This window comes from Alnus glutinosa, chromosome 10 (assembly GCF_958979055.1).
Source record: "Alnus glutinosa chromosome 10, dhAlnGlut1.1, whole genome shotgun sequence".
Lineage (NCBI taxonomy): Eukaryota > Viridiplantae > Streptophyta > Magnoliopsida > Fagales > Betulaceae > Alnus > Alnus glutinosa.
In genome coordinates this window covers 25,183,172-25,198,945 of record NC_084895.1, presented here as the reverse complement: position 1 = coordinate 25,198,945, position 15,774 = coordinate 25,183,172, and the positions used below count along the sequence as shown (strand labels likewise).

Here is a 15,774-nt window from a genome sequence, read left to right as displayed (position 1 = left end):
GAGCCTTGGTTGTTTGATATATATATATATATAACTTGCTTTGCACCATAACATTATCTGTCTGTGCGTGGTACCAAATACGTACTTATTACTTTCAACGTGAACAAGAGATTGGGATAAGTGTATCTTATAAGTCAGTTATTGGACTGTGTAACTTCGTATAAGCAAGTCGCCAAATAGTGTGTAAAAAAATGAAACTGCAAGAGATGCTCATCCTCAAAAAGATGTGAGATATCACATTTTTTAGGCTGTGGTGGGTCTCTTCCAAAAAAGGCTTGTTCAAGGTCGGGTCTTGCTTTAGCTCTCTGACTTGCTTTGTGGGGAGTCACTTTCCTTGGAAGAGTGAGTGACGGACTCAGGCTCCTTCGCGGGTGGCTTTTTTTGCGTGGTCGACGGCTCTAGGTAAGATCCTTACAATGGATAACCTCAGGAAGAGGCATGTTATTTTGGTGGATAGATTTTGCATGTGGAAGCGAAATGGAGAATCAGTGGATCATCTTCTTCTTCATTGCGATGTGGCTTACGCTCTGTGGAGTGCTCTCTTTATTCATTTTGGTTTGTCTTGGTTTATGCCTAGGAGACTCTTTGACTTGTTTGCTTGTTGGTGGATGTCTGGAAGGCCGAGGAGTGCTGCAATTTGGAAGATGGTGCCGATATGCCTTCTTTGGTGTGTTTGGAAGGAAAGAAATAATAGTTGTTTCGAGGATTTGGAGAGGTCCTTGGAGGATATTTTACTTCTTTTTTTTTTCATACTTTGTATCTTTGGACGGTGGCTTTTGTGACCCTTTTGTCGCTTAGTTTTGGTGATTTTTTTGCTTGTTTTTCGCTTTTTAGTTAGGTGCTTTCTCTTGTATACTTCTGGTGTACCGAGGGACGCTTTACACTTTTAATAAGACCAATTTATTACTTATATAAAAAAAAGATGTGAGATGGAGTGCTTTGCTTGCAAATTGTCTTTGCAGTTGAATGTCTGGGAGAACATAGAAGGAGGAATTGCTAGTTGATTATCCCGTCAATGACAGATCCCATGTTATGTTATACGCCTTTTCTCTTTTCTACGTGAATATGATGCTCTCTTGTTACCAGCATACAACACAAGCGGATGGGCCAATAATATCTCCTCCTACCATGCATATTTTTGTTAATTTTTTTTTCCTTCTTAACAGAGTGTTTCTCTTGTATACTTTCTATGTATTAAGATTGTGCCTTTATGCACTTTTAATGAAATTGATTTACTAATAAAACAATAATTTGTCGTACTCATTCTATTTTCTTTTACTCCCCCCCCCCCCCCCCCCCCTTCTTTTCTGTTCAGCTTACTCTGTAATTGTGAAATGATTGTGTAATTATGTGCTTGATGTAATATGCAAAGTTTTAAGCTATATTTCTTACGTGCAGATATAAAGAACAACAAACTGTGTCAGAAAGTTCTGAAATTGATGCAGGCCTGGTTGGTCATGTTCATCTAAACGAGGTTGGTATTTTACTGATGTAGTTGCTATTGCTTGCTGACAATGATTATATCCTTTTGTGAGTAACTGAAGCGTTATTAAACAGATACTATTGAAAGAGATGAACACTAGTATGCATGAGGTTCTTCATAAGTGCCAAGAGACTGTTAATTCTTTCCGGAAGAAGAAGAAACTTGGTCATGTTTTTAAAAGAATGGTTTTGTCTGTCAGGTTTGTTCAGTTTAACTTCTAATTGCCTGATAAATAAGTTGCTCAGTTTTACTTTTTTTGATAAAAGAACTGAAATAGTGCAATCATTTCTCAGTATATTTTTTTTAAAAAAATTTATTTATACATTGCCGTAATATGAAAGTAGTGCAAACATTTCATAATATTATAGCCCCTTGGAGCTACTCTGTTGTTACCTTTATGATCTGTTGTCCACCATCATTGTTGGATCTTCCTACAACAGCAGAAGAATCATGATGAATTCTGTTAGTTATGATTTATCATGATTAAGGCTTTATAAATTGCTTACGCTAGTCTCCAGATAACCATGGAAGCACTCTTGAGCTCTGGAGCGTTAGGCTTTCAGTTATTGTCTGAAGGAGTTTTCATACCTATTGTACACTTCTGATTTTTATTCCCAGTCTTAGTTTGAATACCACACAACAAATGGACCTTATTTCTTCAAATCCAGACTTCATCATGTTTTAATTTATAGGTGACTTCCACTTATCAAAAAAAATTATTGGGGACTTCCAACTTTACCACTATGCTTTCACTAAGGTTTAATTAGTAGTATTCAGAATTTTGAGGTGTCTCCTTGAGTCGCACTTTTTTGTTCTTTTTTGATGTCCTTTGCACTACTGTACTTGTCCGTTTGTTTTTGGTTGAGATATGTACCTGTTATTAAATTCTTCAGTTGAATGGTTCTCTATAAAGAGAAGACTATCTTCTTCCTTTTACTTTTTTGTCGGAATTATCTTTTTTTCCTTTGTCATTTTTCCACTCAAAATTTTGGAATTAGCTTTGTTTTATCTGCGCTAGTTATTGTGCGGATGCATATAATCATCTCCCAAGATCACTTGTGTGATTATATCATGACCTTCATTTGTAAGCTTTTTTCCCCTTTATCAGCATGAGGTTATGAATGCATCATCTATGGCGCACTCTAGAAGGACTTTTCACATATTTTTAATCTTCTTCGGTGTTTATGTTCATATTATTCTCTCAAACATCAGTCGTAGATTGTTGTATGATAGTCTTCATTTTGCATCCATCATTGATTTTTCTTCTCTTAGTACTTATCAAAAAGAAAGAAAAAAAATTATTCTCTTAGTTGTCTCAGAGTTATTTGTATTGCCTGTCTCAGAGTTATTTGTATTGCCTGTCTCAGAGTTATTTGTGTTGCCTTTATCGCTATGCTTTTGTTTCTTATTTTTATATTTTATGATAAGCTACTATGTCCTTCATAACGTGGTGTGCTTTTTGTTGATGCTACACCCTGGAGCTATTGGTCAATGCTATTTGACTGATGTATTATTTTTGCCTTGGAAACCCTTTTACCGGTTTCATATTAAAAAAATAAATTGGTGTGCTGTTTGTTAATGCTACTACTGGAGCCATTTTTCTATGAGATGTATGCTGTGTCACTATTGGACAATGTTATTTTGAGTGGTGTATCATTTTTGCCTTAGAACCTTTTTTCCTGGTAGAGAAAAATTGAAGACAATTATCATTCTAGACTTGAATTGGAAGTGTGATGCCATGGAAACTTGGATTTATCTTAAACATTTCCATTTCTTTTGATGGGTTTGGCATCATATTTTTAATTTCTTCCAATCACCTTATTAAGGAATAGGAAAGATCATAAGTATAGGAAGATGATATTTGAATTTAATAGGATTGAAAGATATAAGGATATGGTTATATACACCATAAACTACAAATTGCAGGTTACTTGTGTAGGCAGATCACTCCTTGTTTGAATCTTTAAAAGAGGCTCCCCTTTTAGCCAAGAAGTGTCTGCCTCTGCATTACTTGGTCAAAAAATTCAAAAGATCATGAAACTGGTCTTAATGAAGATTCAAAGTCTCTCTAAGCAAGCTATCTCTCTCGATTCTAATATTGGCTTTAGCATTCAGTTGTTTAGGCCATCTCCAGCAGAAGCTCTATTTTAACCAAAAAGTCATAGTTGACTTTTTTTGCTTTTTTTTTCTTCTCCAACAGAATGGTTACTTTAACCATTTTTCTAAACACATGAACAGTAAATAGCCAACATTGGCTATTTACTGTTCTTGTGTTTAGACTTTTTTTATTAATTTTTTCTCTCTCCCTCTCTCTTTCTCCGATCCCTCTTCTGTTGCAACCTACCCTCCTTCACCGACCGTTTCCCCCAAATCACAGTCTTGGAACCGGTCTCCCTCTCCATCCTCTTCACCGACCCTTTCCTCCAAATCACAATCTTGGAACCAGTCTCCCTCTCCATCCTCTTCACCAACCCTTTCCCCCAAATCACAATTCTGGAACCGGTCTCCCTCTCCATCCTCTTTTGGGTATTCCCTCTCGGCCCAATAATCAAACCGATGAAATTATAACCTGGGTACTCGTTCATCGGTATGTAAAGCTTCTTCTGAAGCTTCGGCTGCCAATAATCTGCCGGTGGCTTGCAAGCCGAGGGACCGAGCCCCTTCTGCTCTATCGTCAAGAGGTAACCTGGACGATAACATCCGACTAATCTCTAAAAGCCTACTATTCAGAGCTTGGATTTCGGGATCGAATTCAATACCTCCGGTGAGTTCCTTCATGAAATCGGGGAGCTGAAGTGGCAGAGACGTTGACAGCTTCGGCTCGTCATCGGCCCACCGCGACTTCCTCTTCCGCGCTCCGCTGCCCGAATCGTCACCGTTATGAGTATTGTTGGCGTTGTCTGTGTTGGAGTCCAGTTGGGGGTCCCATCGGCTGCGGCGGCGGGTTGGGGTTGGGGTTGGGGAGATGGGTCGGGGTTGGGGGTTGGGGGAGACTGGAGAGTGAGAGGGAGAAGTGAAAAAAAAAATGAAAAATAAAGAAAAAGATTAAAAAACAATATTTTAAGAAAATGAAGAGTGGAATAAAGATTATTGTTGGAGTGTTTTTAAGATAGTCAGTGGTTAAAGTAGAGATTTGTACTTTTTGAGTAGCTATTTTAACTCCAACTGCTGGAGATGGCCTTACATGGTATAAATTAATGAAATGTTGGGTTAAATTTTTCTCCCTTGTGTGTGTGATTTTACTACCTTCTTACTCCACATTTTTACTGCTGTTTGGCACAACACCGAAGCTTTGAAAGTGAAAAGTTACCTTTTTGGTGTCTTTATTGGCAGTGAATGTTGCTCTTTCCAGCAATCTTGTCAACAGAAAAGCTCTGGTATGCCATGCTTGATGTTCTTTTGGCAAGATGCAAGTGATAGTCATTTGGAGAAAACATCACATATCCTTTCTGACATTATTTGCCCAGTTCTTCTTGAAACAATCGTTAAAGGTATAATTAACCATAGCTTTTTTTATTTTTTATTATTATTATTTTTATTTATTTTTTGTTTCAAGATATTTATTCTAGAGTTTTCTTGTTTCTACTATCTGTGTATGTGGATTAGATATGGTCAGTGATTTTACTTCAAAAGTGGTTGTTGTTGGGCTATGGTGCATTTCATTTGTGTATGTCTTATTTTACTCCCAATTCTCTGCCCTTGGCTATATGTCTTATTTAATACTGCTTTATTCATTTTTCTTGAACGTCTATTTAATCCTCATGTGAAAAATGTTGGCCCATATGTTTGGCCCTAGGTTCGTTGGATTTTGCTTACCAGGTGGCATACTGCATAAGTAGAAGGGGTTCTAGCACTTTAGAGACTTTTGAGGGTGACTAAGCTCCATTAAGCCCATAATCTTTTGAAGGGTTTTCTACTTATCAAAAAAATCTTTTGAAGGGTTTTCTGTTTTCTTTTTACCATATTGGTAGTTTTATACCTTTTCTGCTTTTATTTTTCTGTCCTCTTTTTTTTTTTTTGTGTGTTTCTTTTCTTAAGAGCCTCCTGCTTATGACATTGATCCTTTCAGATAGAGTATATGTAGCTTTTTTGAACTTTTGAAAGAAAGAAATGATTTGTGTGGAGCAATTTTTTGAGAAGGAAAGCTTAAAAATGTGACCTTAAAGTCTCAAATATTGACAAATTGTTTGTGCACTAACCTGGTCCGGAGTTCCTTATTTCTTTCACACCTAATGAAGTTTCCCTGTATTCCAACTTGCATAATGATTTACACATTGAAAATTAGGTCTCGTCTAAGTATTATCTTTTCCAGTCTTTCTCAGAAATGATGTGATTGTGTACTTTGGCGGTCGTATATTATGTATCTTTTGATATGTTGAGAATGTCAAAGTATCTAGAATATGAAATGAGATGCACAATTCCTCTTCAATGCGCAGGTGATCCTCGGATTTGCTTGGCAAACATAATATGGGTTAATCCGGATACGACAACTTGGATAAGAAACCCTTGCGAGTCTCGGAACGGTGAATTGGCTCTGGACATTGTTCTGGAGAAATCTGTTGTGAAGCAAAGTGGCGATGCTTGGAGGATTGTCTTAGACTCTTGTCTTCCTGTACTTCATTTAATTGACACCAGACGTTCCATACCATATGCAATTAAGCAACTTCAGGAAATGCTAGGGGTTTCTTGTGCTTTTGATCAAGCAGTTCAGGTATCATGGACATATCTCTCATTGTATGTTCTTCTGGCTCCCTCTATGCACACAGCTGAACATTCTGCGTTTCCTTTAGATGAGGGTACTTTTATACCCAGTTTGAAATAGAATGCTGGCTATTATTGAGGTGCATAATTTGCTGTATCTACTGAGGAAGCACTGATATGGATACTGATACAACATGAAAGGGCATGGTGAACATCAATTCATAGAAACTTAGGATGTGATATGGCATGGATATATTAATTAATAATAATAACTTATTAAAAAAAAAGGCGAAGCCCTCTTACATGAAAAGTATACAAGAGGAACAACAACCCACCCTAAAGTTGTCTTTTTCGAAGATGAATAACAAACACTAAAGGCATGATATACACACATACACACATGTATGTATGTATATATGCATATAAAAACAAATATTTCTTATTTTGAAGCTATGAAAGAATTTTTATTTATTTATTTTTTCTTATTATCGTTGCAACAAACAATAGGCTTGCAGCAGTGTGCATACCCTTGGCCAAAACAGAGAGAGGGAAAAACTAAAGAGAAAAAGATAGCTAACTGTGCCAATGTAAGTCACATGCCAAACAACTGTTCTTGCAACCAATCACTAGCTGACCTGCTTTTAACTGCAACCAATAACCAAACCAAAGAACTGTTTTTTTTTTTTGGGCAACTAAAAAATTAAAAGGTGGGTCCCTTCTTTTCCTCCTGTTGAGCGTAAAACCTTACCTGTAGTGTATCTGAGCCATATCTGAGATAAAATTAATTTTTAAGTTTTTGGATGTGTATAAATGTAGTCCGTTGTATCCATATGTATCAGATAGAGATACCCTAATGTTTTAAGGTATCCTTGCTTCTTAGGCATCATTGTTGCCTTTCTCGTAAGGGTAAGCACTGCAGTTTTTGTTCCTCCAAATCAGTGCATTAAAATTCTGTCCCGTCAAGTGCTTAGGGTGGTTTAAAATTCTGTCCCTGTCAAAACACCTTGAATGCTCTATAAATTATGATACTACAGGCACATCCTCTAGGTGTGGGAAAGGCAAGGCCCACGTTTTTTAGCGTTGAATGCTTAGGGTGGGGTTCGGGTTTGAGGGCCGTTGTTGTTTGTGGGCTATGGGTTTGGGAGCTTTAGTGTTTTGTGGGTTTTTCTTGGATGGGTTCTGTTTTGTTTTATTTTTTTTTGGGGTTGTTTGGGTTTTTCTTATGCTCGCCTTAGTTGGGTGCTTCTTGTTGTACCTGTCCTTAGAGGCGCCTTACGCTTTTTATAAAATTTCTCTTTTACTTATCAAAAATAAAAAATAAAAAAGATTGTCCCTGTCAAGTGGTTTTTCAGAAGTTTCTAAAAATACCTGTTCTTAGAAGGCTCTGTTCTGGTCGTTGGTCTCCTAATGGAAAATCTTTGCGGGTATCCTTTTTGTTAAGTTGCCTTGCCTTATTGTATCACAACTATTTGTGGCTGCTTCTGTCTTCATGTATAATTTGTTTTTGTACCTGTTCCTTCCAACAGAGCCCCTCCTGTGGTCATGCATTTCTTTTGCTTAACCAAGGGATTTTATACATTTTGGACATGGACCTTCTAAAATATCACTACATTATTATTATTATTATAAAAAAAAATTATTATTATTATTATTGTCAATGCCTCTTTCTGGTTTACATTATTTACATCGTCATAGTTTGGCACATTAATTCCCTCAAAAAGAGGAGGAACTTTTTAGAGTGAATCTTAGATAACATGAGATATCAGATCTTAATTTCAGTTATCCAATTCTTATTACCTCTGTTTTTTTTTTTCTCTCCATAAGAGAAAAGACTTAATACTGGCTCATTTGCAGCGCCTGGAAAAATCAGTGACTATGGTAGCCAAAGGTGTTCTCAAAGAGCATCTCATTCTCTTGGCAAATAGTATGACGTGTGCTGGAAATTTGGTTGGCTTCAATTCTGGTGGTTATAAAGCATTGACGCGTTCATATAATGTCGAAGCACCATTTACGGAAGCAACACTTTCTGTAAGTAACATGAATTTTGTTTTGAATGCTTTGAAATATATTAATTCTAATGCTTAAGGTTGTCAAAATCAAATCTTACTCGTGATCAGTGAGGTGTCTTTGAAGTATGTGAAACATGATTAAACAAACTTGAAGCACAAACCAAAAAGCTAGAGGTTAGTGCTTATAGCTCAAAAGATTAAGCCAAATTATAACCACGAAGATCAAGGTTTGACTCCTTGCAAAAAGTATATAAAAAGAATGTTCTATGTACCCATGAAAGAATATTTATTCACTTGCAAAGAAATAGACATCTCATGTTCTATGTACGGAATGCACGCAGTTTTGAAGATTGTGAGAATGGCTTGCTCAATTTGAAGAAGTCGGTGCTACAAACCTTGTATATGTGGAGAGTGACGTTGACTACATGTTCTACTTTTTCTGATTTTTAGGGGTATCCTGTATACATCTTGTGTATTTTAGGTTGCGCCCTTCTGCGTTTTTTTGAAATATACATTATTTATCAAAAAAAAAAAAAAGATCTATTAATTTCAGGCATCCCAAGTTCACCAAAGTTTAAGCCAAATGAGTAAGATTGCAGGTTTTTACCCATGTTGAGATTCATGTAATAGGTGGGTGATGCAGAAAGACTAAAGAGAGGAACTAATAAAATTCATAAGAAATAAAGAGCTGGGAAAGAAGAAACAAGAAAAATAAGTGAACGACTGAGTGACGAAGAAAACTGGGAACTTTAGCTGGAAGGACAGGAGGGGTAAGGGGGAGGGCATGATGCCTCTGGTGATCTGATCTTAAGAGGGCTGATTGCCCAAGATATTTGTGTTGGGTCTTGGGATGCGGTTTAATGTCTCTGGGGCACTGCCTCTTTCTTGTCAAATTGATTTTTATTTTGTACATAATGCCCAAATGCAAATAACAACCCATTGCAAGAAATCAGCCCAACTTTCATGACATCCCACCAATTTTATGTTTTAGATCCTGATATCCTCTAAGGCTACTGCTGTTTTTGAAGCAATCTGGATGGATTGGTTAACTTTGGAGCATAAACCGTACGACTTCACAACTTAAAATGAGATTTGTCAAACCATATATGAGATTTTATCTGAACTGAAAATTTATTGACCATTAGATAAGCTTCCTTGTCAGATAAGCTTCATTAGTTTTCATTTCATCTCACCTATATGTGGTTGCAGACACCAAGAAAATGTTTTGAGAGAGCTGCTGAAAAGCGTCATATGGATTCACTGTCCAGCATAGTTGCATCTTGTTCCTGGGGTAGACATGTGGCAGTGGGTACAGGATCTAGATTTGATATCCTCTTGGACACAAAGCAGGTACATGAGATTATAAAGTTCTTTTCTGACAGTCATCACAGCCTATCTTGAACATACTCCTTGGCTGCTAGAATTTTGTACTATTCATTTGAATTTTTTTTTTTTTTTTTTTTTTTTTTAAATTTTGTTTTCCAGGTAGGATTGAATCAAGAAGGCGGAATAGATGTTTATAACTTTCTCCATATGATGAACAGTACTGCAAATGGAGAAGAATCAAATACTGCCTGTCTTGGGGCAGAAATTGACGATATAATGCTGGAAGATGAATATGAAGATTGGGCCCCCTCCCCAGAGCATAACTCAAGTTCTGATAAGCCATTCTTTGAAGACAGTGCTGAATTTGAAAGCAGTTTAGATAATCGGCCAGGCGAATCAACTTTGGATGCTGATGCTTCGAATCCTTGGGGGGGAAAGGCTGGAGACATTGATCCTGCGAACCCTTGGGAAAAGGCTGGAGGCGTTGATGCTGCAAACCCGTGGGGAAAAAAGGCTGGAGAAAATACTTCATCTGGTTGGGGAGCCCATAATGCTGAAGCAGGCAATGTCTCCACCAAAGCCCCAGAGGATTCTTCAAGGTCTAGTGGTTGGGGTGCAGCAACCAAAAATGTTTCTTCTGGTTGGGGAACAGGTGGAGAAGAATTACAAGATTCTTTTGTCTCTACAAAAGCACAAGAGAAGTCTTCCAGATCCCCAACCTGGGATGCTGCAAGTCCTTGGCAGAAAAAGGCTGGAGATGTCGCTGAAAATACTTCATATGGTTGGGGAACCCATAATGCTGAATCAGGCAATGTCTCCACCAAAGCCCCAGAGGATTCTTCCAGGTCTAGTGGTTGGGGTGCAGCAACCAAAAATGTTTCTTCTGGTTGGGGAACAGGTGGAGAAGAATTACGAGATTCTTTTGTCTCTACAAAAGCACAAGAGAACTCTTCCAGATCCCCAACCTGGGATGCTGCAAGTCCTTGGCAGAAAAAGGCTGGAGATGTTGCTAAATCTGGATCTTGCAGATATGATGGAAAGCCTGTGCTTGAACAAACAACAGAGACTTGTGATTCGGATAAGAAGGTTACTCAGGAGACAGTTCAATCAACATCTGGTTGGGTTTCTTCAACCATAGAAGACTGGACTAGGAACGAAACTCCTTCCCCGTCTCTGGAACATGCTGAGTCACCTGCCATCAATCATTCACAGGGGCAGCGGAAGTCACCAGAATCTTCTCAAGGTTGGGGTGCTTCGAATGAGACAAATCAACCAGCAAGTTTGCATGGTTGGGATTCGCCAAATGCTGGTGACAGTGAAAGAGATAGACATCATCAGTGGGGAAGGCAGAGTGCAGAACCATCCAAGAAAAATTTCTTTGAAGGCTCAAGGGGTTGGGGTTCAAATGATGGAGAAAGGAAATCTATTCGCCCTGCAAAATCACCGGGAAGGACACATGCTGATTCTAGTGCAGGTGGAATATATACTGCAACTAGACAACGATTAGATATGTTCACTTCTGAGGAACAAGATGTTCTCTTGGATGTTGAACAGATTATGCAATCTATTAGAAGAATAATGCATCAGCCTGGGTATGTTATCTATGATATATATATATATATATATATATATATATATATATATATATATATATATATATATATAAACAATGTGTGATTCTTCTTGTTCTTTTTAATGCGAAACAATTAGATAATATTTGATAATAGTTATAATTCAGTGTAGTTTGTTTGATGAGCCTGTAACCAAAGCATATGTGCATTATTGTCCTGTTACATGTGAAATGGACCAGCTTGATTTAGGGCATTCTCTATGCAGCTTAATTTGGGGGACCTCGAGTCTACAATGTGGTAGATGTTGATTTAGCATGTGCCAAGCCAGATGCATTTGTGCTCTGTTTTCGGTTTTCCATACTTAACCTTTCTGCCCATGGCTTAAATGCTGCATGCTACCCATACCCTTTTAGGCTTGTACCTTTTGCTGAATTAGATCACTGGCAAGGCACACACCCACTTGGAAGTGGTGTTCGCGGTATCACTTAACCTTTTATTCCTGTTGATTTTCTTGGGGGTTCAGTAATGTATAATTGCTTCTGGATATCACTAAGAAGATGCTTCCGGGTGTATCGCTTATCCCCCCACCCCAGGTGGGTTAAATGTGCCTTGGCAGTTATGATCCTCAGAATACTTGCTTCTGAATTTCATTTCTGCTTTGATGATGCCATAAATAAATGCTAACATTTAGGGCAATTGTCATCACTTTGCCTTTGTTTTCTTTGATGCCCCATTTTTCAACTGTTTGATCTCAAATCTTCTTTCTTTTTGTAACAGTTATTTCCTGCAATGTGACTTATTCTGCAACTTTCCCATCTTTTGTAAAGTTTCTGATTGTAAGTTCCTGTGTGAAGGTACAATGATGGGGATCCACTGCCAGCTGAAGATCAATCCTATGTACTTGATAATGTTTTTAACTATCATCCAGATAAAGCAGTGAAAATGGGTGTTGGAACTGATCATTTCATGGTATGATTCACTACAATGTTTTGACTAGTATGGTTTCATGTATTTCAATGGACTTATTACACATAATAGTTCATTGTTTGTATTCTTTTTCACATGTTTGCATTTTTTACAGAAACTAAACCTTACTTTGCAAAATTATCCAAACAGAATCTCCTTGCCTATCTGACCCAATTAGTTCGAACTTCAATGTGCACAGCCAAAGCTTTCTGTGCAGCAAATTTATGCATGGAATTAAAATCAGTGAAAATTTGACTTGTCAATCCATTGGTGCAGAAAGATAGGAAAAAGCTTAAACTCCAGCTACCTGAAGTAAATTGCAATGACCACATAATTCAATTCACATGAGTAACTTAGTTTTGCATTTTATGAGTAACTTTTGAAGGGAGAACCATCTTTCTACATCTATTACTCTGCCACTTCTTTTACACTCTTCTTTTGTTGCTGACCTTGCACTTTGGTCTCTCGCTTTCTGTTTGATTGGCACTTGGGACAATGTCAGAGGCGGTAAGGGTATTTTTCTTTCAATTTTTAATTTATATATATAATATTTTTTTTTTCTTTCCAGTGATTGCATGTGAACCATACTCTTTTGTTTTGATTGGTCAATACACTCTTGCAGCACCTAACAAATGGAAAAACAGTTGATTCTGTCATCTTGTATCTAGCAAAACTGGATTTTCATGATGGGGTCGTTGATTTTATTCTCCACATCTGTATGATGTGTGGTGATCTCATTACACTTTATGCATGGACTGTAGATGTTGCTGAACCCATTGTTAAAAAGTTTACGAACACTGAACCTTTTGTCTTGATTTTTTTTTTTTTTTTTAAATAGGTGAAGAGATGTTACTAATAATCCTGGCCAGAGAATGTATGTTATTTGCTGATAAAAGTTGGCCGACTTATTTAGCATCTGGTCGGGAAACTTTATTCCTGTTGATTTTGATTTGACTGATTTGCAGTATTGTTCTATTAAACAGTAGAAAAGATTTTTAGGCCTTTGGTAGACTTTAGTAAACAGTGCTAGGGTTGAATGACTTTTTTTTTTTTTTGGTTTCTTTAGTCCTTTCTTGAAATGCTGTTTTTGTCTTTACCAACTATTTTTTTCATGGTTTTTCCCATAATTGTGTTGCGTGATAATTGATGTTGTTTGATATAACGTTGAGACTTGATATGACAGGTTAGCAGGCATAGCAGTTTCCAGGAAAGTCGGTGCTTCTATGTTGTCTCGACTGATGGTCGAAAAGAAGACTTTTCCTATCGAAAATGCATGGAGAACTACATCAAGGGGAAGTATCCAGACATTGCTGAAGCATTCATTGCCAAGTATTTTTTTAGAAAACCCCGTTCTGGAGGGAACCGGGAGAGAACCCCCAATCCAGAGGGATGGAACCGGGAGGGATGGAACCGGGAAAGAACCCCCAATCCAGAGGGATGGAACAGGGAGAAAACCCCCAATCCAGAGGGATGGAACAGGGAGAAAACCCCCAATCCAGAAGGATGGAACCAAGAGAAAACCCCCAACCCAGAGGGATGGAACATGGAGAAAACCCCCAATCCAGAGGGATGGAACCGGGAGAAAACCCCCAATCCAGAGGGATGGAACCAAGAGAAAACCTCTAATCCAGGGGGATGGAATCAGGAGAAAACCCCCAATCTAGATGGATGGAACCGGGAGAAAACCCCCAATCCAGAGTGATCTGGGAAAGAGCATAGGCAGTAAGGCTGCAGATGGGGCCGTGGTTTTGTTAAATGTAAATCCTTTAGCTTGCTCCCTTGATGTAATTAGATAGAAACATTTGTATCATCTGTTTGTTTTTTTTTTTGTTGTTGGTATATATGCAGGGCAGATGTTAAGGATACTTTTCAGCTCCTCCCCACAAAATCACCGAACCCCCTTCCATGTGAACTGCTAATTTTTTCAAATATCAGCAGTTCTTATTTATCCCGTACATAGCTTTATCTTGTAGAATTCAACTTATACAGTGGAGAGGGAAATTCACATGCTGTTTATTGTTTCTTTTGATATCAAATGTTCAATTCTTATCAAAATTCTCCAGTTTGTCCTTTGTTCTCTTGTTTCCCATTTGCATTAGAGTAATTGTCATGCGCAAATGTGATTGAGACAGTTGAAAAAGGTTTTCTGCTGCTGCAGAGATTTATTTAGCTGCATCTTTTCCACAGTTGCTGATGGACATGGTGTTGGATCATGGATGGGTTTATTTATATGGATGGCTTTGCATCTATTCTCAATGAATGCAATTTGTGAAGGAAATGATTCGTTCATTAGCTCTTCATATTACCCCCTCTGGGGTTAATTTTGACGTTACTCTAGGCAATGAAAACTTGTCTTTTGTAAACTAAGAAGCCTTGTGAACCTTGTATCTTCACATCAGCTCTTCAGGGTTTTGTCCAACATTCTCCCCATTCTTTTCTTCTTCTTCTTCTTCATTTTTTTTGTTTTTAATAATAATTTATATTATCTTCCATGTTCATGTTTCATGGTATATTTGTTGCTTAGACCTTTCACTTATATGCTTGCCAGATTGAAATATGTTTTGTTTTATTCATCAAACTGCAAACCTTCATTCAGAACAACGTTTTATATTATGCAGATTATTATTCTACCCCACCTTAACTTGGAAAACCTCCAAATGCAAGATTCCTTTGGCAACGAGGAGGAAATCAATAAGGAAAAAAAAAAAAAAAAGAAGAAGAAGAAGAAGAAGAAGAAGAAGAAGTAGAAGAAGAAGAGGAGCTTCACTCCAATGTTTAGTCTTGTTGTTCGGCCATTTTGCAAAGGCGAAAACGGAGACTTTATCTCCGACTAGTCAAGTTATGATTAGAGTTTTTTAAAATTACTTATAAAGACCAGTTTAAGCTAATAAAAAATTAATTTTAGACTTAACTTTCGTGAACACTTTTACAATCAAATCCAATTTGAGTTTTAATTTTTTGGAGTCTCACAATTTTAATTCCCAGGACTGGAGTTTTTAAGATAGATTTTTGTAAAGTTTTTGAAAACAAATTATTTAGGTCAGTTTTTTATATGGAAGACTATTCAAAGAATTTTAGAGGATTTGATGTTTATTATTTATATAATACCTATTAAAGTCTAACTGGTTTCTTCAAGCTTTGTTCACTGATTAAGCCTAGGTTTGTTAAAATTAGTTAACTTCATAATTATGTATAAGTTCGAATTAGTTAAGGAATAGCACACTCCGTTTGTTTCGACATAAAATATTTTTAAGAAAAGTTTTTTCCTATCTAAGAGTGTTTGATGAAGTGTAAAATATTGGCCGACCTAAAAATGTTCTTAAGTGAATAATAAAAACAAAATTACGAGACGTAATATAGTTTATGATTCACATCTGCATAAACCATTTTTCACTGCTCTTCCATATTCCCGGGCAAGCACTTTCGAGAGCATCTTTTATGGGGCTTACCTGCCCTAGTAGAATTCGAATTGCTCGAACACCTACCCGAACAGGTGGGCCCCACAAGAACCCTCTCACAATGATCTATCCAAATTTCAAGTAATATGGGTAGACAACTTGATCTCAATCGAGTCGGTCCCACTCCTGAAGGCCTTTTATTCTCACACATTTGATAATTTTCTATACGAGGCAAACATCGCCTAGAAATAAAGACAAAAAAATAGTCACTCTTTTTTTAAAAAAAAAATTAAAAAAAAAAAAAAAAAAAAAAATTCACG

General features: G+C 37.2%; 1 protein-coding gene across 1 annotated transcript in view; it reads left to right on the top strand.

Moving 5' to 3' along the window:
* LOC133880766 (DNA-directed RNA polymerase V subunit 1) overlaps positions 1-14,077 on the top strand; it is a 31,165-nt gene extending 17,088 nt beyond the window's left edge. The window contains exons 11-19 of the mRNA XM_062319765.1: positions 1,399-1,474; positions 1,558-1,682; positions 4,817-4,974; positions 5,920-6,194; positions 8,039-8,212; positions 9,403-9,543; positions 9,679-11,111; positions 11,945-12,059; positions 13,240-14,077. Of these exons, the coding sequence (XP_062175749.1) occupies positions 1,399-1,474; positions 1,558-1,682; positions 4,817-4,974; positions 5,920-6,194; positions 8,039-8,212; positions 9,403-9,543; positions 9,679-11,111; positions 11,945-12,059; positions 13,240-13,758 (3,016 nt within the window). The 3' untranslated portion in view covers positions 13,759-14,077. The remainder of the gene's footprint in view (positions 1-1,398; positions 1,475-1,557; positions 1,683-4,816; positions 4,975-5,919; positions 6,195-8,038; positions 8,213-9,402; positions 9,544-9,678; positions 11,112-11,944; positions 12,060-13,239) is intronic.
* Positions 14,078-15,774: the final 1,697 nt, after the last annotated feature.